The sequence below is a fragment of the Lissotriton vulgaris genome, chromosome 3_1 (genome assembly GCF_964263255.1).
Source record: "Lissotriton vulgaris chromosome 3_1, aLisVul1.2, whole genome shotgun sequence".
Classification (NCBI taxonomy): domain Eukaryota; kingdom Metazoa; phylum Chordata; class Amphibia; order Caudata; family Salamandridae; genus Lissotriton; species Lissotriton vulgaris.
In genome coordinates, this window is record NC_141689.1 from 138,300,857 (window position 1) to 138,325,504 (window position 24,648).

Consider the following 24,648-nt stretch of genomic DNA (forward strand, 5'->3'; position numbering starts at 1 on the left):
CCTGCCCGATAACTTGAATTCTATGAAACATAAAGAGTTTAAAAGAGTTAATATGACTAATTTAGAAGAAAATAGCCCAACTCTTGATTTGAACAAACCCATGGTGATCCACCATCAAGTGATCACAATCACGTGTAATATTCAACCATACTTGCAACACGTCCTGAGCAGATACGACAGATATCTCCTGACCAGATTTAGGTTTGGGACATTTCACCATCTAATTACATACCCAACTATCAATGACTGGTCTAGGGAATTATGCCGGTGCCCCTGTGATAATGTATAACAACAAAGTAGAATACATGTGGTTTTATTCTGTAAGTTCTATACTATCAAGAGGCTAATATGGTTAAAGCCATTATTAAAACAGGGAGCCTGAAGGCAATGCCGCCCTGCTTTTATACATTTGGAGATGCTGGATAGTTTTTTTGTATTGGTTCTATGGTGGGATTCCTAAAGAACGTATTAAGGATTAGGAAAGCGATCAATTAGTGAATTCTGAGAAGAGCGTATTGGAAAATCTGTCCAAGGGAACCATAACACGTTTACAAGTACATTATGAACTTACCAGTATTACTCGGTCAATTGCTGCATATAAATGTATTCTTATTGTGATATTTGATGATGAATTTTTTATTCTGTATGTATGCTTTTATGATTTTAATACTTAAAATTGAATAAAACTTGTTTTTTGGTTTGAATGTACATTATGAAATTGGAGTGTGGGACTTGATATAATTGAGTATTTTGTGATTGATGTCTGATGTACTGTTCAGTATTATGCTAAGCATTTAACTTTTTTGAAATATGTGTAAAAATATCTGTCTGTTTGACGTGATTTGTCTAAATATTGGAGAAGGGCTTTCTGGCATTTGATGTTTTTCTTATATGTCCGTGGCATCTCCTACGTTCATTCTGTATGGGGTGTTGTGTGAGTGTCTTCATTGATTTTTTGTTTTGAGACTCTTTCCACACTATTAGGTGCTTCCACCATGACCAAGCTGGAAAGTATCAAAACCTTCAGATTCTCCGATGAAGATTTTGCCAAAATGATCGGCCTAGCTAGTGGTAGTGATAAACAGTTTACTCTTTCCAAAGGACTTGAGGGGGAATGGGTCAAACTCCTCAGCCTAAAGAAAAAAATCAAGCGCAGTGAACTGCATGAACATTTTATGCTAGAGTACTTGAAGGCAGGAACTATCCCTATAGGATTGAGGGTTTGTAACATCCATGGGCTGTTTGTTGAGATCCGCCAATTCCTGGAGAAATGGGCATTAATATCAAACAGATGCTACAGGGATTGGATGATGCTCATCATTGAGACAGCCAGGGCGGTTCTAGCCTTCCTGAATAAAGAAATTGAGGACCTCGAGGAAAAGATTAAACAGGAGAATGCGGTTGAATTGGGGAAAAAGAAACTGGAAGAGATAGCAGAATTAGATTCCTTTTCAGAGTATCTTCTGAAAAGAAAGACAGAAAAATTAAAAAAGGATATCCGTATGTTCACTAAGGAGCGAGCTGGCCGCCAACTTCTATACTAGTGCGGATGAATCCAATTCCCGGGGTGGTACCCCAAGATGGGGCAACCGACGAGTCACCACTTTTTTTGACACCACGGACTCGGACATGATTCACACCAAAGAAGCAAAAGGCCCAAGTTTGAACCAAGGAATACCTCTTTGCCAAATTTGGTGTAATTCCGTTCAGCTGTTCCGGCTGTAGCTGTGGCTAAAGGTCCTATGGGAAAATGCATGAGGAAACGCGTTTTGGGACCCCCCTTTTTTCTCGGCCCCCGCTTGATGAATCATTGTGGAACTTCCGGAATAGGAGCGGACCGGAGCTGGCCAAAAGTTTTGAAAATTTAGCAAAGATTCGTCAATCGGCGCCAAAGATATTGGGAATAGAATGTTGCGGATTTCCTATGCATAATAGCGACTACCAGTAGGTAATATATATAAATTCACTGAAAAACCACAGGTTTCAAGGAGACGTTATAGTTAAAAAATTAGCGTTTAAAAAAACTTAAAAATAGTATATATATCTTCACCCTAAGATGCCACTACATGAATCTTTGACTTAATTGACAAAAATTATTTTCTTAGTATTTCAGGAGCTCGGATTCCTCCAGCTGAGTGAAACACATCAAAGCCATGGATTCCACACAACTCCATTCCTTACTTTTAACAGTGATCACAGGTTAGTGACCTCATGTGACAATGTCACACAAATGTGCATAAGAACAATATGAATACTCACCAGAGGGATTAAATGCCTGATAATTAATGATTTTATATGGACAAGTGAGATAGACATTACAACCCTATTCAACATGGACCCTTGCAAAGCTCCACTTAATCAATCTTGCTACATATCTGTACTCGTGTGTAGCCACTTTAAATTGCATTCCACATTTATTTATGGTAACATTATTTTTTTAATAAATAAAAATAATTGGGTTGCATATAGGGATTTGAAAAATGGTCAGGGGCAAACACACTGATTAAATTTACCAAAAACTATTGATTATTTTTTAGAGGGTTGTGTCACGTTTGCATTATGCAGTGTGGTAGATGTGTGATGAAAACCTCTAAGTCAGATTTTGAAACCACACAAAGCTATTTTGCGTGGCTCTGAGTGGCTTCAGAAATCTGGAGTAACGCAACACAGCGCAAATGGCTGCTTTGTGTTACTTTGCCCAGGGCTGGCCCTTCATGAGTGTTGTGTGGGTGTTCCCCTGCAACTCCCATGTATTTTGATGCATCGCGGGATTTACAAGAACTTGTAAACCTGGGAATGCACCAAAATCTTACATCTTCCCAGGGGAGGTGTAAGAAGAAATATCTCTATTTCTTCTAATTTCTATCTCTTGCTATGTTTGCTGCATTCTGCCCCCTCACACCCAGCTGCACCAACGCCATTATGCAGTACACATAGAAAGAATGAATCTGCTTCCCAGGATTGTTTTTCAAGAGGAACTTGTCCCTTCCTGCACGAAAACATGAATGTAACAAATCGCCCTGGTGTCGTGTTGCCTGCAGCGGCACTAGTATGCCAAAAGGGTGGAAGGGAGCGGATAGGAATGCACCATATTGCCATAAATAGGGCACATTCCTGTCATTTCCCTGTCACACAGTGCAGCAAGGTGCTAGCTGCGCCACACAGCATCAAAAGCTCATAGATGAGCCCTACATTCAAAGAGAGATGTATTCATCCGCTTGAACTAGCATTGTGCCTGGAAAGTTGTACCAAACAAGCATTTCCCGGTATATTACTGTGCAATCCATAGGATATATTCCATGGGGTTGTATGACATTACAACGCATTCCGTTGCAACACATGGCTTTACCACGCATGCGTTAGGATTCCTAAAAATATTGCCCTGCACGATTCCGTATAATTATGAGTTTTCTCAGTGCACTCAATTTTTTGTTACTGTTCTTACTTTTTTTAATTTGTTTGTGGTGTGCTACAACATCTGTTGCACTGTGTCTGACAGTGCACTTGAGTATCCAAAACTATGTGGGTCAGGAACTCCTTCCCGTAGATGCGTGCACCTTTTTATTGAAACAAAAGTTTCTCCTCTTATTGATAATCATATATCTTTCACTTCAATCTTTGTTGATTTCGTATCATTAGTTTTATACTTCAATTTCTTTCTTGTATAAACAACCTTTTCTTATCTGCTGGTAATGTATACAATACCGCTAACTGCCTCTACACAAAAAGTGAATGGTATGCTCTACTGCAGATGTGTTTGTGGTTCTTCAACAGAAAAGGATTTATACGCGGTTGAAACACTTAATAGTGAGGATTCTAGAGATTGTGTACAACACAAGTATCTGTTTGTGTGTTATAATACAATTCTATATCTCAGTGTGCATGCATCTCAACATTTTTTTTGAATCATTAATATATTCAGTTTGAGTTAATCAGTGTTATAAATCCTTTTCTGTTGAATGATAAAGGCCCCTTGCACGTCCCCAGTGAGAGAAGCAACATTCTTTAAATAAAACTTTATAACCGTGACGCGTAAGATTTCTTGTGCGTCCCCTGCGTAAGCAACAGTGATCCTTTTGAAACAATGTAACCAATATTTGGAATTGTTCTGAAAAGTCTCTCATGCTTTCCCCACGATATGTCAGCCCACGTTTAGTTAGTGCATCATAGAATGTTAGAAGACTGCATGTCGAACATAAGTGAACTGCACCCTCTTGAACATCAACATGATCTCCCTCGCAACCATTGTCAGAAACCATGGGCTCAACATAGTCTCCTACATCGACGTCACCCAGATCATCCTCTCCCCCACCAAGAAACCCGACATCACCAGGTACAACTTCTATAAAGGGATAAAAGCCGTAGCCACCTGGAAGAAGAAGAGCTGCCTGAAACTCCACTTAGAGAAAACAGAAGTCCTCATCCATGGCTCTACCCCCTCAGCATGGGATTACACCTGGTAGCCCCTTGCCTTTTGGAACCCCCCACCCCAACAGACCATGCGTAAAACATCAGCATCATACTGGACTCATTACACACTATGAACTGCCAGATCAACGCCGTACACTCGGCCTGCTTCACCATCCTCCTCATGCTCCAATAAACTTTTAGATGGATCCCCTCCAAATCCATAAAAACTGTCAGGCACACCCCCCTTACTAGCAGACAGGACTACGGCAATGCCCTCTATGCCGAAATCAACAAAAAATCCCTTTGCAAGCTCCAGACATGCCAGAAGGCCGCAGCCAGACTGATCATAGACAGCCCCCATCAGAACCACATCACCAAACAACTTCCTGCTCTCCATTGGCCCCCCATTGAAAGAAAAATAGCCTTCAAGCTCCTCACGCACACATACAAGGCCCTCCACAACATCGAACCAGCATACTTAAACACCGCCTCTCTTTCCATGCTGCCAAGATGACCTCTCTCTGGCCACCATTTCACGCAACTAAAAGAGCAGAACGGGTGAAAAGTCTGTCTCCTACCTCGCAGAGAAGAACTGAAATGACCTCCCCCCCCAGCAAAGCCCTACACTGCTCCAGTTCAGGAAGGAACTCATGACCTGGTTCTTCAGATGACCGAGCACTCAAAAGAGCCGCCCCCCCCAGCGCCTAGAGACGCTTTAGTAGCTGCACCTTAAAACCCATGATTGATTGAATAGCGGCCAGATCCAAGATCCATATGGATCCCCTGCATTTCCAGCACTGTTTTGAAGCCCAAGAAGTCTTAGCCTTATTAGTTGTAAAATACTGTCTAGCTATATTGTATATTTGTGTTCTGACATCCTCCCTATGTAAAAATATTGAAAAACACTACTGCCTCCTCCGGAATACATTTCTAACCTTTGTTCTTTTCTTCTCCTCTTTAAGGCACAGTCTTTCCGGGTCACATTCTGAGTCTCATTCCAGTTACAGAAAATAGTTTTGAACAGGCTGTTCTGACACACTTTGTGGATGGCTTAAATTCCTTGACGTCCGTTGCTGAAACTTTGCTGACCAGTTCCAACCTTCGGCAAGACATTCAAAATGTTCGCCAACTCCTAGAGTCATCACACAAAAGTCTGTCAGAGGCAGAGAAGTCCTCTGAAGCGCAAGTTAAATCATTGAGCGAAAATGTGGGAGAGCACTCAGACCAGATAAAGCGTATGAATGATGAACAGAAGGTGCTACAAGATAAGCAAAAAGGTGGATTTCAAGAACAGGAGTCCCTTGCCAGACAACGAGAAGCAGCACAGAAAGATCTCAAGAATGCAAATGGTGATATAGACAAAGGAAAGCAAGCATGGTACGATGCACAGGCAGAAAGGAAGAAGGGCATTGGCATGATGTTTATTCCTGTAGCTGGACCAATAATAGGTATATATTGCTCTTGACTTGTATGAATGTCATAAAAGAAATAACACACCCACATTCATATCACTTGGTCCGAAACAAAACCCAGATAAACACCCAGGGCCAAAATGTCAAAGATTGTACGCAACACAGGGCCGCAAAAAAAGTTGCTGCACTGTTTTGCCTCAACTGGCGAGAGCTGAAATGTGTGGCATAGCTACAAAGGATTGGCACAGTAATGCTCTCTCCATGTTCTGGCACACTTTCTGCAGCCATGAACCAACGCAGGTACCCTTGCATCATAGGACGAGGATAAGTAAGCTGTGGGCAGGATAGTTTTGTGCAGAAAGGCTTGCCTTCCTGCACAAACACTATGTTTTAATGCTATTTCGTCTGTTTATGGGTGCTGCAGAATGCAGCACACATGTACAGAGGAAGAAAGGAGGTATCATAAAAAAGGTTCTCATTATGCCAGCCTCTGGGTGGTGTAAATCAATGTACACAAATCTTGATGGATATAAATTTGCTTCAGAATCCATGGGTGGATTCACAGGACTGCCCATGCACCATCCATTGTTCACTCATTTGATGCATTACCTTTGGTCTTATGGCAACACAGCTCATCATTTCTGTTAGTTTATAAATGCCATCCTGTATTTTGATACAGGTTTGTGTTTGAAAAGCAACACAAACTGATACAAAATCTGCAAATCTGGCCCTGGTTTCTAACACACATACATTCACAAAGACGGGTATATCACTCTGAAAGACATATTCATAAAAACTCACCATGCTCACACACACATACATACATATATTTATTCAGCTGGAAAGATAACTCGCAAACACACACACACATAGAGGACAAATACCAACTCTAGGCGTAACTACAGAAAGACAAAAAGGTCGTAGGAGACAGAAGACAACACAAACCGTTAAATGGGATTTACTAAGCTATGCATACACACCTTGAGTGGCTCTGCATGGCTTATCCTTAATTACTTCCTTTAATTACTCTGTATTGAGAATGCATTCCATGGAATATTTATACTATCCCATATTTACTGTGATTGCATCAGAATATTACACTTTCCCAAGTGAGGTGTGACAAAGAGAAATATCAGTGTGCTGCATTATACAGCTCACATAGAAAAAGAAAAACACCTCTAAAGATTGTTTTTGTGCGAGACGGTTCCCCTTTCTGCACAAAAACAATGTATGTAACACAGGCACCCATGCACTATGCTGCACGGGTGTCCGCATTGGCACTAAGCTGCACACAGTGTACCAGCTTAAGAAGAGAGCATAAATGATCTATATATTTGTAAATATGAAGCAATTCTGCTCTATCCATTTAACACAATGCAGTTCATTGCACAATCTTTGGTTTCTGCCCTGATTTGCATAGAAGCTTTGTAAATTTAAAATACTGCCTCTGTAAAGGGAACTAACATGAAATACTCTATATAGAGAGAGTGTGAGATCCTCAGAGAAAGATATAGGCAACAAGCAGATAGTACTAACTGACTTTTTCAGGCAGAGTGGGCGAGCTGTTTGGCTTATCAGAGGACAGTGTAAAGCATTTGTTGTACTCAACGAGAAAAACACTTTAGAATAAGTCCAGAATCTATTTATTTTAACATGAACACCATTCTTTATACATATTTTTTGAGAGGCAAGACTTCAAATAGGAAATATACTTTATACAGTTTCAATTACTTGAATAAATACTTCCGTAGACTTTTAATTAAGGAGAGAAATGCATATGTAGCACTTTCAGTATCTAGGCACTTGGCCGTCGATACCAACAGATATTTACTATTGCAGTCGTCAGAGAATGCAATGGAAATGTATAACTTGAATGGAACCGCCAACACAGTTACTGTTGTGGTCACTGGCAGTAGGTCTCTCTAGGTCTACGGATGACAAACACCGCCAACCCGGCGATCTTGGTGGCTGGGTAGCTTGTGTGATCTGGATGGCGGAGGACCACTGACTCAGATGCTCTCACAGTCACTTGAAGGAGGGCTCCAAGAAGGAGTTTCAAAGTTCACCATCAACCGACAGGCCACAGGGTGATGCGGAGCACACCATCATGGAGTAGGCAGTCATGCCACCATTACTGCTGAACGCTGTGGAAGCTTTAGGTCTCGGCATGAGTGTAAATTGTCCCCTCCTCTCACCAGGTTTTGTGGGAACCACTGACATCACCACTGTCCTGTTCAGCAGCTTGCTGTTGCAGGCTTTCAAGAGTGGGACAGGTCCTCTGCCCCTGACACTGATCTTCCCAAGAGGGTCCCCCTGTGTTCAAGAGCTCAGGCTGGTAAGGCTCAAACTCCTGTGGCTTAGTTCGTGCTGAGACTGACTCTTCTTCTCCCTGAGGAGAAAGGTCTGTTCAGAAGCTGGTTTCACAGTGTTATTGCCTTTCCTCTTGGAGGGCTGGGTCATTCTTCCAGACTCCAGCACCTATTTTGCAGTCTAAGCTCTGCGCTCATGGTTTTCCACACGCCCATTGTGTGATTCCAAGGATTCTGCCATGGATCCTTAGTGATGCCTCAGCCCATAGTGAAGTTTCCAAATCATTACCAAGCAAACATTCAGCAGGGAGTGTGAGAGAGACTGCTCTCTCTTACTTACCAGCACCCCCGCCTAGTCAAAGGACTAGTACTTACCAGCACCCCCGCCTAGTCAAAGGACACCATTGCCATGGGATGGATTGTCGTCACATTGTCAATGTTTGTGACTGGATAGGACCTTCTAGGCATGCACTGATCAGGGGACACTAGATTCTAAGTCCGAATGGTAACATAAGCACCAGTGTCTCGCAATCCTCCTACCCTAACCCCATTAACAAAAGGATACTGTTTGTATTTTTGCATGTTATTGGGCCAGATAAGTAAGGCAGCTAAGTCCACATTCCCCATGAGAGTCACCTCAGTGAGCTCTCTGACATGGTCAGGGCCCTCCTGATATCACATCTGGAGGCTGGCCACTGCATTTACTGCAGAAGAACTTGAGGCATTTTTCTTGTTTTTACAGCAAGGGTGTCCGGATTAGTGCCCAAAGGACCAACAGTCCTGACACCAAGCCATCTTAGGATCCCAATTCATCCCCTGGTACAGCCCTTGGCTTTGAATTGTCTCAGGGCCCACCCTCCTGAACAGATTTTTAGTGCCTGATGAAGACTGTTCCTTCTTAGAATTACCCTTTTTACCTGGGTGAAGGATTTCTGGTCTCCCTCTTTTGGTCTTCCCCTACCAATCGTAGTTCTGGTCATGCTAGTTATGATCCAGTTCAGAAAAGAGGGTAGTGATGGACAGAGTGTCTGAATTAAGCAGACCACTCCTACCCAGTCCAAAGATCAGGGCTTGATCCATCACCGTTTTTTAGCTAACTACACCATCCCAGCTCAGAATCTGGCAACATGCAAATTAGTCTGTCCCTGGCCCAGTGCATCATGGGAAGAGAGCAGACCAAACTACCAAGCCAATTCTTATACTGGGAAGGAAACAATCTTCCGTGGACCGGTTTCTGGCATTACAGCCGTCTTCGGCCCGGATTGCTTGAATCCTGATGGTGCAGTGAGCAAGGGACTCATGTCTGAGTATACCCTTCCACGCTTATGGTGGACAAAACGATTCAGAAAAGGGGGGGGTGATGGACAGAGTGTCTGAATTAAGCAGACCACTCCTACCCAGTCTAAAGATCAGGGCTTGATCCATCACCGTTTTTTAGCTCACTGCACCATCCCAGCTCAGAAACTGGCTACATGCAAATTAGTCTGTCCCTGGCCCGGTGCATCAGGGAACAGGGCAGACCAAACTACCAAACCAATTCTTATACTGGGAAGGAAACAAGCTTCCGGGGACCGGTTTCTGGCATTACAGCCGTCTTCGGCCCGGCTTGCTTGAATCCTGATGGTGCAGTGAGCAAGGGACTCATGTCCGAGTATACCCTTCACGCTTATGGTGAACAAAACGATTCAGAAAAGGGGGTGGTGATGGACAGCGTGCCTGAATTAAGCAGACCACTCCTACCCAGTCCAAAGATCAGGGCTTGATCCATCACCGTTTTTTAGCTCACTGCACCATCCCAGCTCAGAACCTGGCGACATGCAAATTAGTCTGTCCCTGGCCCAGTGCATCATGGGAACAGGGCAGACCAAACTACCAAGCCAATTCTTATACTGGGAAGGAAAAAAGCTTCCGGGGACCGGTTTCTGACATTACAGCCATCTTCGGCCCGGCTTGCTTGAATCCTGATGGTGCAGTGAGCAAGGGACTCATGTCTGAGTATACCCTTCCAAGCTTATGGTGGACAAAACGATTCAGAAAAGGGGGTGGTGATGGACAGAGTGTCTGAATGAAGCAGACGACTCCTACCCAGTCAAGGATCAGGGCTTGATCATCACCTTTTTTTTTAGCTCACTGCACCATCCCAGCTCAGAACCTGGCTACATGCAAATTAGTCTGTCCCTGGCCCAGTGCATCATGGGAACAGGGCAGACCAAACTACCAAGCCAATTCTTATACTGGGAAGGAAACAAGCTTCCAGGGACCGGTTTCTGGCATTACAGCCGTCTTCGGCCCGGCTTGCTTGAATCCTGATGGTGCAGTGAGCAAGGGACTCATGTCTTGATCCATCACCGTTTTTTAGCCAATTCTTATACTGGGAAGGAAACAAGCTTCCGGGGGTGCAGTGAGCTGAAAAACGGTGATGGATCAAGCCCTGATCTTTGGACTGGGTAGGAGTGTTCTGCTTATTCAGATACTCTGTCCATCACCACCCCCTTTTTTGAATCGTTTTGTCCACCATAAGCATGGAAGGGTATACTCAGATGTGAGTCCCTTGCTCACTGCACCATCAGGATTCAAGCAAGCCGGGCCGAAGACTGCTGTAATGCCAGAAACCTGTCCCCGGAAGCTTGTTTCCTTCCCAGCATAAGAATTGGCTTGGTAGTTTGGTCTGCCCTGTTCCCATGATGCACTGGGCCAGGGACAGACTAGTTTGCATGTAGCCAGGTTCTGAGCTGGGATGGTGCAGTGAGCTAAAAAACGGTGATGGATCAAGCCCTGATCTTAGGACTGGGAAGGAGTGTTCTGCTTAATTCAGATACTCTGTCCATCACTACCCCCTTTTCTGAATCGTTTTGTCCACCATAAGCGTGGAAGGGTATACTCAGATGTGAGTCCCTTGCTCACTGCACCATCAGGATTCAAGCAAGCCGGGCCCAAGACGGTTGAAATGCCAGAAACTGGTCCCCGGAAGCTTGTTTCCTTCCCAGTATAAGAATTGGCTTGTTAGTTTAGTCTGCCCTGTTCCCATGATGCACTGGGCCAGGGACAGACTAATTTGCATGAATCCTGATGGTGCAGTGAGCAAGGGACTCATGTCTGAGTATACCCTTCCACGCTTATGGTGAACAAAACGATTCAGAAAAGGGGGTGGTGATGGACAGAGTATCTGAATTAAGCAGAACACTCCTACCCAGTCCAAAGATCAGGGCTTGATCCATCACCATTTTTTAGCTCACTGCACCATCCCAGCTCAGAACCTGGCTACATGCAAATTAGTCTGTCCCTGGCCCAGTGCATCATGGGAACAGGGCAGACCAAACTACCAAGCCAATTCTTATACTGGGAAGGAAACAAGCTTCCGGGGACCGGTTTCTGGCATTACAGCCGTCTTCGGCCCGGCTTGCTTGAGTCCTGATGGTGCAGTGAGAAAGGGACTCATGTCTGAGTATACCCTTCCACGCTTATGGTGGACAAAACGATTCAGAAAAGGGGGTGGTGATGGACAGAGTATCTGAATTAAGCAGAACACTCCTACCCAGTCCAAAGATCAGGGCTTGATCCATCACCATTTTTTAGCTCACTGCACCATCCCAGCTCAGAACCTGGCTACATGCAAATTAGTCTGTCCCTGGCCCAGTGCATCATGGGAACAGGGCAGACCAAACTACCACGCCAATTCTTATACAGGGAAGGAAACAAGCTTCCGGGGACCGGTTTATGGCATTACAGCCGTCTTCGGCCCGGCTTGCTTGAATCCTGATGGTGCAGTGAGCAAGGGACTCATGTCTTGATCCATCACTGTTTTTTAGCCAATTCTTATACTGGGAAGGAAACAAGCTTCCGGGGGTGCAATGAGCTGAAAAACGGTGATGGATCAAGCCCTGATCTTTGGACTGGGTAGGAGTGTTCTGCTTAATTCAGATACTCTGTCCATCACCACCCCCTTTTCTGAATTGTTTTGTCCACCATCAGCATGGAAGGGTATACTCAGATGTGAGTCCCTTGCTCACTGCACCATCAGGATTCAAGCAAGCCAGGCCAAAGACTGCTGAAATGCCAGAAACCGGTCCCCGGAAGCTTGTTTCCTACCCAGCATAAGAATTGGCTTGGTAGTTTGGTCTGCCCTGTTCCCATGATGCACTGGGCCAGGGACAGACTAGTTTGCATGTAGCCAGGTTTTGAGCTGGGATGGTGCAGTGAGCTAAAAAATGGTGATGGATCAAGCCCTGATCCTAGGACTGGGAAGGAGTGTTCTGCTTAATTCAGATACTCTGTCCATCACTACCCCCTTTTCTGAATCGTTTTGTCCACCATAAGCGTGGAAGGGTATACTCAGATGTGAGTCCCTTGCTCACTGCACCATCAGGATTCAAGCAAGCCGGGCCCAAGACGGTTGAAATGCCAGAAACTGGTCCCCGGAAGCTTGTTTCCTTCCCAGTATAAGAATTGGCTTGTTAGTTTAGTCTGCCCTGTTCCCATGATGCACTGGGCCAGGGACAGACTAATTTGCATGAATCCTGATGGTGCAGTGAGCAAGGGACTCATGTCTGAGTATACCCTTCCACGCTTATGGTGAACAAAACGATTCAGAAAAGGGGGTGGTGATGGACAGAGTATCTGAATTAAGCAGAACACTCCTACCCAGTCCAAAGATCAGGGCTTGATCCATCACCATTTTTTAGCTCACTGCACCATCCCAGCTCAGAACCTGGCTACATGCAAATTAGTCTGTCCCTGGCCCAGTGCATCATGGGAACAGGGCAGACCAAACTACCAAGCCAATTCTTATACTGGGAAGGAAACAAGCTTCCGGGGACCGGTTTCTGGCATTACAGCCGTCTTCGGCCCGGCTTGCTTGAGTCCTGATGGTGCAGTGAGAAAGGGACTCATGTCTGAGTATACCCTTCCACGCTTATGGTGGACAAAACGATTCAGAAAAGGGGGTGGTGATGGACAGAGTATCTGAATTAAGCAGAACACTCCTACCCAGTCCAAAGATCAGGGCTTGATCCATCACCATTTTTTAGCTCACTGCACCATCCCAGCTCAGAACCTGGCTACATGCAAATTAGTCTGTCCCTGGCCCAGTGCATCATGGGAACAGGGCAGACCAAACTACCACGCCAATTCTTATACAGGGAAGGAAACAAGCTTCCGGGGACCGGTTTATGGCATTACAGCCGTCTTCGGCCCGGCTTGCTTGAATCCTGATGGTGCAGTGAGCAAGGGACTCATGTCTTGATCCATCACTGTTTTTTAGCCAATTCTTATACTGGGAAGGAAACAAGCTTCCGGGGGTGCAATGAGCTGAAAAACGGTGATGGATCAAGCCCTGATCTTTGGACTGGGTAGGAGTGTTCTGCTTAATTCAGATACTCTGTCCATCACCACCCCCTTTTCTGAATTGTTTTGTCCACCATCAGCATGGAAGGGTATACTCAGATGTGAGTCCCTTGCTCACTGCACCATCAGGATTCAAGCAAGCCAGGCCAAAGACTGCTGAAATGCCAGAAACCGGTCCCCGGAAGCTTGTTTCCTACCCAGCATAAGAATTGGCTTGGTAGTTTGGTCTGCCCTGTTCCCATGATGCACTGGGCCAGGGACAGACTAGTTTGCATGTAGCCAGGTTTTGAGCTGGGATGGTGCAGTGAGCTAAAAAATGGTGATGGATCAAGCCCTGATCCTAGGACTGGGAAGGAGTGTTCTGCTTAATTCAGATACTCTGTCCATCACCAACCCCTTTTCTGAATCGTTTTGTCCACCATAAGGGTGGAAGGGTATTCTCAGATGTGAGTCCCTTGCTCACTGCACCATCAGGATTCAAGCAAGCCGGGCCGAAGACGGCTGAAATGCCAGAAACCGGTCCCCAGAAGCTTGTTTCATTCCCAGTATAAGAATTGGCTTGGTAGTTTGGTCTGCCCTGTTCCCATGATGCACTGGGCCAGGGACAGACTAATTTGCATGTAGCCAGGTTCTGAGCTGGGATGGTGCAGTGAGGTAAAAAATGGTGATGGATCAAGCCCTGATCTTTGGGCTGGGTAGGAGTGTTCTGCTTAATTCAGATACTCTGTCCATCACCACCCCCTTTTCTGAATCGTTTTGTTCACCATAAGCGTGGAAGGGTATACTCAGACATGAGTCCCTTGCTCACTGCACCATCAGGATTCATGCAAATTAGTCTGTCCCTGGCCCAGTGCATCATGGGAACAGGGCAGACTAAACTAACAAGCCAATTCTTATACTGGGAAGGAAACAAGCTTCCGGGGACCAGTTTCTGGCATTTCAACCGTCTTGGGCCCGGCTTGCTTGAATCCTGATGGTGCAGTGAGCAAGGGACTCACATCTGAGTATACCCTTCCACGCTTATGGTGGGCAAAACGATTCAGAAAAGGGGGTAGTGATGGACAGAGTATCTGAATTAAGCAGAACACTCCTTCCCAGTCCTAAGATCAGGGCTTGATCCATCACAGTTTTTTAGCTCACTGCACCATCCCAGCTCAGAACCTGGCTACATGCAAACTAGTCTGTCCCTGGCCCAGTGCATCATGGGAACAGGGCAGACCAAACTACCAAGCCAATTCTTATACTGGGAAGGAAACAAGCTTCCGGGGACCGGTTTCTGGCATTACAGCCGTCTTCGGCCCGGCTTGCTTGAGTCCTGATGGTGCAGTGAGAAAGGGACTCATGTCTGAGTATACCCTTCCATGCTTATGGTGGACAAAACGATTCAGAAAAGGGGGTGGTGATGGACAGAGTGTCTGAATGAAGCAGACCACTCCTACCCAGTCCAAAGATCAGGGCTTGATCCATCACCTTTTTTTAGCTCACTGCACCATCCCAGCTCAGAACCTGGCTACATGCAAATTAGTCTGTCCCTGGCCCAGTGCATCATGGGAACAGGGCAGACCAAACTACCAAGCCAATTCTTATACTGGGAATGAAACAAGCTTCCGGGGACCGGTTTCTGGCATTTCAGCCGTCTTCGGCCCGGCTTGCTTGAATCCTGATGGTGCAGTGAGCAAGGGACTCACATCTGAGAATACCCTTCCACCCTTATGGTGGACAAAACGATTCAGAAAAGGGGGTGGTGATGGACAGAGTATCTGAATTAAGCAGAACACTCCTACCCAGTCCAAATATCAGGGCTTGATCCATCACCGTTTTTCAGCTCACTGCACCCCAGGAAGCTTGTTTCCTTCCCAGTATAAGAATTGGCTAAAAAACGGTGATGGATCAAGACATGAGTCCCTTGCTCACTGTACCACCAGGATTCAAGCAAGCCGGGCCGAAGACAGCTGTAATGCCAGAAACTGGTCCCCGGAAGCTTGTTTCCTTTCCAGTATAAGAATTGGCTTGGTAGTTTGGTCTGACCTGTTCCCATGATGCATTCGGCCAGGGACAGACTAATTTACATGTAGCCAGGTTCTGAGCTGGGATGGTGCAGTGAGCTAAAAAACGGTGATGGATCAAGCCCTGATCTTTGGACTGGGTAGGAGTGTTCTGCTTAATTCAGATACTCCGTCCATCACCACCCCCTTTTCTGAATCATTTTGTCCACCATAAGCGTGGAAGGGTATACTCAGATGTGAGTCCCTTGCTCACTGCACCATCAGGATTCAAGCAAGCCGGGCCGAAGACTGCTGAAATGCCAGAAACCTGTCCCCGGAAGCTTGTTTCCTTCCCAGCATAAGAATTGGCTTGGTAGTTTGGTCTGCCCTGTTCCCATGATGCACTGGGCCAGGGACAGACTAGTTTGCATGTAGCCAGGTTCTGAGCTGGGATGGTGCAGTGAGCTAAAAAACGGTGATGGATCAAGCCCTGATCTTAGGACTGGGAAGGAGTGTTCTGCTTAATTCAGATACTCTGTCCATCACTACCCCCTTTTCTGAATCGTTTTGTCCACCATAAGCGTGGAAGGGTATACTCAGATGTGAGTCCCTTGTTCACTGCACCATCAGGATTCAAGCAAGCCGGGCCCAAGACGGCTGAAATGCCAGAAACCAGTCCCCGGAAGCTTGTTTCCTTCGCAGTATAAAAATTGGCTTGTTAGTTTAGTCTGCCCTGTTCCCATGATGCACTGAGCCAGGGACAGACTAATTTGCATGAATCCTGATGGTGCAGTGAGCAAGGGACTCATGTCTGAGTATACCCTTCCACGCTTATGGTGAACAAAACGATTCAGAAAAGGGGGTGGTGATGGACAGAGTATCTGAATTAAGCAGAACACTCCTACCCAGTCCAAAGATCAGGCTTGATCCATCACCATTTTTTAGCTCACTGCACCATCCCAGCTCAGAACCTGGCTACATGCAAATTAGTCTGTCCCTGGCCCAGTGCATCATGGGAACAGGGCAGACCAAACTACCAAGCCAATTCTTATACTGGGAAGGAAACAAGCTTCCGGGGACCGGGTTCTGGCATTACAGCCGTCTTCGGCCCGGCTTGCTTGAATCCTGATGGTGCAGTGAGAAAGGGACTCATGTCTGAGTATACCCTTCCACGCTTATGGTGGACAAAACGATTCAGAAAAGGGGGTGGTGATGGACAGAGTGTCTGAATGAAGCAGACCACTCCTACCCAGTCCAAAGATCAGGGCTTGATCCATCACCTTTTTTTAGCTCACTCCACCATCCCAGCTCAGAACCTGGCTACATGCAAATTAGTCTGTCCCTGGCCCAGTGCATCATGGGAACAGGGCAGACCAAACTACCAAGCCAATTCTTAAACTGGGAAGGAAACAAGCTTCCGGGGACCGGTTTCTGGCATTACAGCCGTCTTCGGCCCGGCTTGCTTGAATCCTGATGGTGCAGTGAGCAAAGGACTCATGTCTTGATCCATCACCGTTTTTTAGCCAATTCTTATACTGGGAAGGAAACAAGCTTCCGGGGTGCAGTGAGCTGAAAAACGGTGATGGATCAAACCCTGATATTTGGACTGGGTAGGAGTGTTCTGCTTAATTCAGATACTCTGTCCATCACCACCCCCTTTTCTGAATCGTTTTGTCCACCATAAGCATGAAAGGGTATACTCAGATGTGAGTCCCTTGCCCACTGCACCATCAGGATTCAAGCAAGCCGGGCTGAAGACAGCTGTAATGCCAGAAACCGGTCCCCGGAAGCTTGTTTCCTTCCCAGTATAAGAATTGGCTTGGTAGTTTGGTCTGCCCTGTTCCCATGATGCATTGGGCCAGGGACAGACTAATTTGCATGTAGCCAGGTTCTGAGCTGGGATGGTGCAGTGAGCTAAAAAAAGGTGATGGATCAAGCCCTGATCTTTGGACTGGGTAGGAGTGTTCTGCTTAATTCAGATACTCCGTCCATCACCACCCCCTTTTCTGAATCGTTTTGTCCACCATAAGCGTGGAAGGGTATACTCAGATGTGAGTCCCTTGCTCACTGCACCATCAGGATTCAAGCAAGCCGGTCCGAAGACTGCTGAAATGCCAGAAACCGCTCCCCGGAAGCTTGTTTCCTTCCCAGCATAAGAATTGGCTTGGTAGTTTGGTCTGCCCTGTTTCCATGATGCACTGGGCCAGGGACAGACTAATTTGCATGTAGCCAGGTTCTGAGCTGGGATGGTGCAGTGAGCTAAAAAATGGTGATGGATCAAGCCCTGATCTTTGGACTGGGTAGGAGTGTTCTGCTCAATTCAGATACTCTGTCCATCACCACCCCCTTTTCTGAATAGTTTTGATCCAGTGGTTTTATTTTTTCCCAACTTTGGAGGAGAAAGTAGATCCAGGTCTACCAGATTCTGATGTAACTTCTCATTGTTACAATTACTCAAATTGCTCTTTCGTAGTTAACTTGTAATGCCCTTAGTAGTCTAGGTAGATGTGTCCCTTTGCTCGATGGGTGGTTTTGTTTGGATGGTAGAGGACTGCCCCTCAGATGCCCTCGAGGTCACTGGAAAGAGAGCTCCACCGAGGAATGTCAAAGTTCACCAGTACCGACAGAGCACAGGAGTAGGCATCATGCCAATGTTGCTACTGAACGCCATCAGTGTCATTGGAAGAGGATAGGGCTCTCCGGAACGGGGCTGTTTCTAACATTGGTCATCCTGCTGAGAGGATCCCTCAAGGTGATGGAGTTGTACAGGGGTTGTTAGAACTGGGGGTCTCTAGTTGGCAGAGGTTGGTACCACTGTCCAAATAGGGACCCTTGATTCTAGTCAGGGTAAGGAGGAAACCCTCTGGGATAACCCCTACTCAACCTCTAGGTAGCTTGGCACGAGCAGTCAAGGCTAATCAGAAGGGAATGTGTAAAGTATTTGTACCAACACTCACAGTAACACAGTGAAAACACCACAAACTGACACCAAAACTGTTTAGAAAAATAAAGGTATTTAATCTAAACTACACAAGACCAAAACGACAAAAATCCAACATACACAGTTCAAGAATATGGTTTCAAAAGAGTTCTTAAGGTTGCAATAAAATAATCCACAGTTGCGTGAAAAGTTCACAGTTGCGTCACGTTTCAGACACAGTACCTTTAGTCGTGACAAAGTTCCAAAAGCAGAAACTGGTGCGGTGAAAAACAAACTATGCATTGCTCCTGGAACCCTGGGAAGGCGTTTGCGACAGCCCTGCTGCAGCAGCCGGCGTGCTGCGACGAATCCGGTCTGTATGGGGAGGAAGGCCACTTGTATGGATTCCGGTGCGTAGGTTCCGTAGGAAGTTTTTTCTCGCAAAGGCATGATGCGTTGATCTCGTAGGGGCTGTGACGATCTCCAAGGCGACGATGCGAGATCCAGGGGTGATCCTCTCTCTCGCAGCTCCTCGATGCGATGGTTTCGGCGATGACTCTCGCAGCGACGTGATGCGGTCCGCAAGCAGGCGGTGCGGCGATCTCACCCAGCGACGACATGCTCTGTGACGACACTTGCAGCGATGTTAGACTTTCCGCACCGATCGGGTGCGTCCCGCAAACGAAGGATGCGACGGCTCTGACAGCGGCAACAGGCACTGCGACGATCTCGACCTTCGTAGCTGCGGTAATCTTCTCGCACTGTCGGGGATGCGCTCCGCAGCGAGCGATGTAATAATTTTTCTGTAGCAAAGTCTCTCCAATCTTAGTTTCCAGCTTCCCAGCTCAGGTACAACTTCCAGAGGCACCACACATGGGCCAAACACTCCAGGAAGGACAAAACTTTCTCAATAGAGCTCAGGGGAAGCTGGGGGGTGAAGTCCTTTTGTTCCTGGGACTTTAGAACAGGGAGCCAACTCTTCTCAGGCCCTTGGAGATTCCTTCAAGCAAAGGGACACAGCACAGCAAAGTCATTTCCCTCTTACTTGGCAGCAAAGCAACAGTAGGGCAATCGAGCAGAGCAACAGCTGGACAATCTTCCTTCTTCAGTTTTAGCTTTCTCCTTGGCAGAGGTTCCTTCTTGATTCCAGGATGATCTAATTTTCTGTTGTCAGGGGTCCTGTACTTATACCCCTAAAAGTCTTTGTTCTCTTTGTGCAAGTGGGCCCTGAGCCTGGTCTGAACCAGTTCTGCATGTTTCTTGAGCACTTTGTTTTCCTGGCTTATCGTTAGCCGCCCAGCAGGAGGTGGAGCCAGCATTGTGGAAGGCAGGCACAGCCCTATTCAGGCCCAGGTGCTAACTCCTCCCACCACTCAAGTTGCAAATGCAGTCATTCAGTCTAGGGCTGACTCAGCCAGCCTCCTGGGGAATCCCCAGCCCTTGTCACTCTCAAACCAGACAGTCAACACGCAAACAGGCCAATGCACACAGGAAGGTCAGACAAGAGAACAGCAACTTTCTAAAAGTGATGTTCTCATACACAGGATTCAAAAACAACCTTTACTAAAATATGTGTTATTACATTCTGAGTTCAGGGATACTAGACTCTTATGTCCTATCGTGTTCCTATGGGAAGAAATGCTGGTAGCCACTGTAGCCAGCATCCCCCATGTTAAACTATGGAGCAAGATAGCCTTACAATAGTGAAAATGAAAATGGCTGGAATTTACTACCAAAGCATGTCACCTGTACCAGTACATGCTCTACCTTTCACATACACTGCACCCTGCCCAGGCGGGTACCTTGGGCCTTCCATAGGGGTGACCAAAGTGCACAAAAAGGGAAGGGTTAGGTCTGGTCAGTGGGGACACTGACCAGGAGGACATGGCAGTTCACAGACTGCACACAGGCACTGCAGTGGCAGGCCTGATAAACCCTTTTAGGACTACTCCTGTGGGTGGCAGAATCAGTGCTGCAGGCCCACTAGTAGCATTTGTCATCACCAGCCCTGGCACACCTAGTGCACTTTACTAGGGACTTCTTGGTGATTCAAATATGACAATCATGTATATCCAATCATCATAACAATTTACACAGAGAGCATATGCACTTTAGCACTGATCAGCAGTGGTAAAGTGCGCAGAGTCCTATTGCCAACAGCCACGGGTCAGGAAAAATAAGGGAGGAAGAAGCAAAAAGTTTGGGGATGACCCCGCAAGAAGGGCCAGTCCCAACATGGGTCAATTCCAACGAGCTGGTAAACCAATAGGCCTTGGAAGCTGCAAAGTTTCTTTTCCAGTGCTGAGTTGCATCAACTTGGAGTGTGCCAGTCCTCAACCAGGTTGGTTTAGGACTGGCAGATGCCGGGGCCCATATCCTCTAGCCTAAATGGAGGATCTTAGCAATTTACAAAGTCCGCAGGGGCCTCTTGGTTTCTTGGAGGCCTTGCAGGCTTCAGGAAGAAGAGCAATTTCCAGTTCTCAAGTCTGCTTGCAGTTGGCAGGGATCTGTGCTGGTTTCTTCTGCAGTAGGGCTCAGTTCCTTGTCTGCCAGCAGTCTTTTTCCATTGTCTTTTATTGGTCAGTCAAATGTTTAGTCTGGTTCGCGGGAAGCCACCTGAATACTGAATTTGAGGGCGTTTTTAGGGGAGGCCAGGTAGTAGCTAATGGGCTGCCTAACTGTAGGGTGCCTACACCCGCTTTATGCTCATCCACATATTGAGTCTGCATACCCCAACTCCTAATAAGTGACCATCCCCAATCTTAAGATGGCAGATGGTGAAAAGTAGGGTCTATCTTGCCTGCTTGACCTGAAGGGTTGTACAGAGTGAGGGTAGACCCACCTCCTGCTTTACCTAATTTCCCCACCAACACTGGAGCAAGACTGGGGAGCTGCCATCTACTTCTAACAGCAGAGGGCTGGGGGCAGGGTTCAAAGGTGGCATGTCCTCTGAAGTTCCCTCTTCAGCTGAGGCAGATCTTTTAGGGGGGAGGTGTCACCACCTCTGCCCAAACAGCCATTGTCTCTGGATCTGGAGAGTTCTAGCTCTCGTCCCAGGGGTCCAGAAACATGCCCGGTGATGGCAGGCTGGCTAAAACCAGCTGGGGACAAAACTAGTCTTTGATATGTGTTCAAACAATTGATAGTTTTTTTTCCATATAATAACAAGCAGCAGACAGAATTGGTAGAGTTTGATTCTGCAGAATTCCATTAAATTCTGGGAGATTCTGTGGAATTCAGACGGGGTAGAGTGGGCATTTGGCACTATTTTCTTAATGCAAAATTCTCTGTTACATCAATACAGGTCTGGAAGAGGGGGCAGTCCCTCTATGTTTAAACATATTGTTGATTAAATGTCTTCCTTAACCATAGAAAGACTGCTCCTTCTTCCTGCCCAGTTTAGAAACCAACTATTGCCAATTATTTCAGCCAGTGGAGTTTCAGAATTTCAGTAATTTTGCATAACAAGAGCAACTCATAATTACCCAAAGATCCATCCAGAGCGAATATTATTAGTTATCATTTTATGCTAGTAGCAAAACATGAAATCCTTCCAAATTTTAAACATTTGCAATGAGATGCTTTGTCCTCTGGTAAGTGCATGGTTTATTTATATGTATTAACACACTTCATTGTTACAGTGTACCAATAAACATGTAGTCTTTTTTCCCTTTCTGTTAGGTGGTATCGTAATGGGTAGAGGTGCAGAAGCTCTAAAAAAGGCATACAAGGAATTAAGAGAAGCTCAAGCGAAGAGAAGGATACACACGCAAGCTGTGGAGAAGTTTACATCTGAGATTCAAACCTACGAGACTGCAATCCGTTCCACGGAACAGACCATTGCAACTAATACAGAAAAAATAAAATTTCTCCAACAGGATCTAAACTCTGAAACGGCACGGCATCAAAATTTGAATACATTCCTCATCTCGTTAAAGAAATGCACCAGTTTACTGAGCACTGTTGCCGGCCTGACCAGTTCAGCCAACATGTACCTGGAGCTCAGTAGAGTGATTGATGGTCTGCTGGGAGTCTTGGGTGAAATTGTAGTGACTTTACGGCCCCTTGTTGAAAGTAGTAAAGAGTATTCGTTCCTAATCTCTGATAAATTACCAACCATCATACAGAAACTGGAAGAGGCTAGCCGTAAATTGAAGAAAGCTGCAGCGTCCTAAGTCAGTGCATTCCTACAGCACTGCAATTTGTGTCAATCCCTGTAATCTGTTTTGTTTCATATATTTTGCTCTGCAATAACTTTGGTTGGAGCTCTCACATCTCCTAAGTTTCTCTCCTTAATTGTGTATGTGCTGCTAGCTGACCTGGTTATGTAGCCTAAAGAAGACCTAAAATGAAGCACAGCATCAACTCCCTGCCAGACCCACCTTTCCCTGTTACACAGAAAAGTGCAATCCCATTAACCTCGTTTTCAGTCAATGAATAAAGAACATCCAACAGCACATCGACAGCACAAACCCTACTTCATCTCTTACAACTGCACCTTGCCCTAAAATCCAACAACAAAATATCTCAAAATTCCTATCTCACCATCATAATACTTTGCTGAAAGGCAGCACTGCAAGTTTTCCTGCTACACTGCCCTAAAGCAAAAGAAAAGGGCAGCAATGTGCCTTGTTGATGAGATACTGCTCATTCCTGTCCTCTTTCCCTGCACTGGTGCTAATGTGATTGCCATGCGCCATGGTGCAAGGGTGTCTGCGTTGTGGGAATTGTTATTGTGCAGGAAAGGACATCATCCTGTACAAAAGCAATCAATGGAGGCAATGCAGTGGAACAAAATGGTGAGATAAAAAAGTTATTTCTCCTTGTTACGCCTCCCCTACTCCTCCCCATGTGTAGGCTTCTGACAAATTCCCAAGTTTACAGAACATTGTAAATCTAGGAATGTGTCAAGTGCCATCGGTGTTATGTGAGAACACCTACAGTAATGCCCTTGGCAGGCCTCCTCATCTCAATGCATGCCAACTCAGCGACTTGCGCTGCGTTGCCTAGCACCATATCTACCATGCCATGAAAAGCCAGGAAGGGTGGATTTACATGACCTTGTAGCTATGGCACTGCGGATTGTGCCAATGGAGCATCATTAAAGTGGTATTCAGGCAGTGCAGGGTCCTTGTAAATGAAGCCTATAATGTCTTCATCAAAGCCCACTCAGCAAACTCCCGCTTACCCATACTCTCCTTTGCCAATGCCTCCCTTACTCAAGGTATCTTTTCATGAGCTTTCAATACAGGCCAGATACTCCCATTACTAAAGAATCTGACACTGGACACTGATGACCTCACTAACGTTCAGCCCATCACTCATTTGTATTCATCTGCAAGCTCATGGCATCTGGCTATTATTGCAGCTGTTGCCATACATTATGCGATCAATCTAAAAACTGACTTTAAGGAGCACTAACAGGTGAGAGGCTTTGACTATGGCCTTATGTTGATAGTATGGAGTACATATTTTGAGAATGCAAAAGATATGTGCTTCTACAAAAAACTGCTTGCCCTACAAACAGCTGTGATAATTTTGTTTATGAAGGCAGTTGCCTGAGCTTAAACGTTCATAGACACACACAAAAATGTCTTAGATAACAAGATCGTTTGCAGTGTTTGTTTTTCTCGGGCAGCAACACAGATGGGAGTAGTGTGGCTATTACCTTTGCACTCCATACTTCAGTTTTGTCTTTGATACCCAGGCTTCACTAATCAACATGGACTTCTCTTTCGAGCGTAAAAATGCAACTGTTACCTGAACTTATATGATCATCGTAAAAGAGCTTTGGAAGTCTTACTGAGAGTGGGGCAAAGGCTCCTCTCACATCATGGTTCTCATAACTTGTAGATTAGAATGCTTCCACTAAAACACTACATTCTATTCCAAAGTGTAAACTCACAACAACTGTCTATGAATAAATATTATGATAAAGGCACTAGGCCTGACACATTTATTGTGAAAAGCATGTGTTTAGGTCGATAGACATTTACGTTTGGTATGTTATTAGTCTCTTTTAAAGCCTACAGTTAGGGATATTGTATGGAATCTGATATAAGGGCCATAGTAGGCAATAGTTTTTGTGTTGGTCACTCAGTGTAACAAACTGTTGATGTAGAAGGCTTGCTGTGTCAGAATCGTTATTAGCGGGTATTTAGACAGACATTATTTCGCATACCTTTCCAGTTTTATGACTATGTGTCCGATGGCTGTATTGTGGGAAAGCTTACTTTCAATACGGTAAGCCTTAGATGGTTAGGATGATA

At 45.7% G+C, this 24,648-nt stretch overlaps 1 protein-coding gene across 2 annotated transcripts in view; it reads left to right on the forward strand.

Moving 5' to 3' along the window:
* Positions 1–24,235, forward strand: part of LOC147726097 (uncharacterized) — a 42,256-nt gene extending 18,021 nt beyond the window's left edge. For both annotated transcript variants that reach the window (XM_086960203.1, XM_086960204.1), the window contains 3 exons: positions 2,106–2,199; positions 5,373–5,858; positions 22,061–24,235. In XM_086960203.1, coding sequence (XP_086816329.1) covers positions 2,154–2,199; positions 5,373–5,858; positions 22,061–22,554 — 1,026 coding nt within the window. In that variant the 5' untranslated portion in view covers positions 2,106–2,153 and the 3' untranslated portion in view covers positions 22,555–24,235. The remainder of the gene's footprint in view (positions 1–2,105; positions 2,200–5,372; positions 5,859–22,060) is intronic.
* Positions 24,236–24,648: the final 413 nt, after the last annotated feature.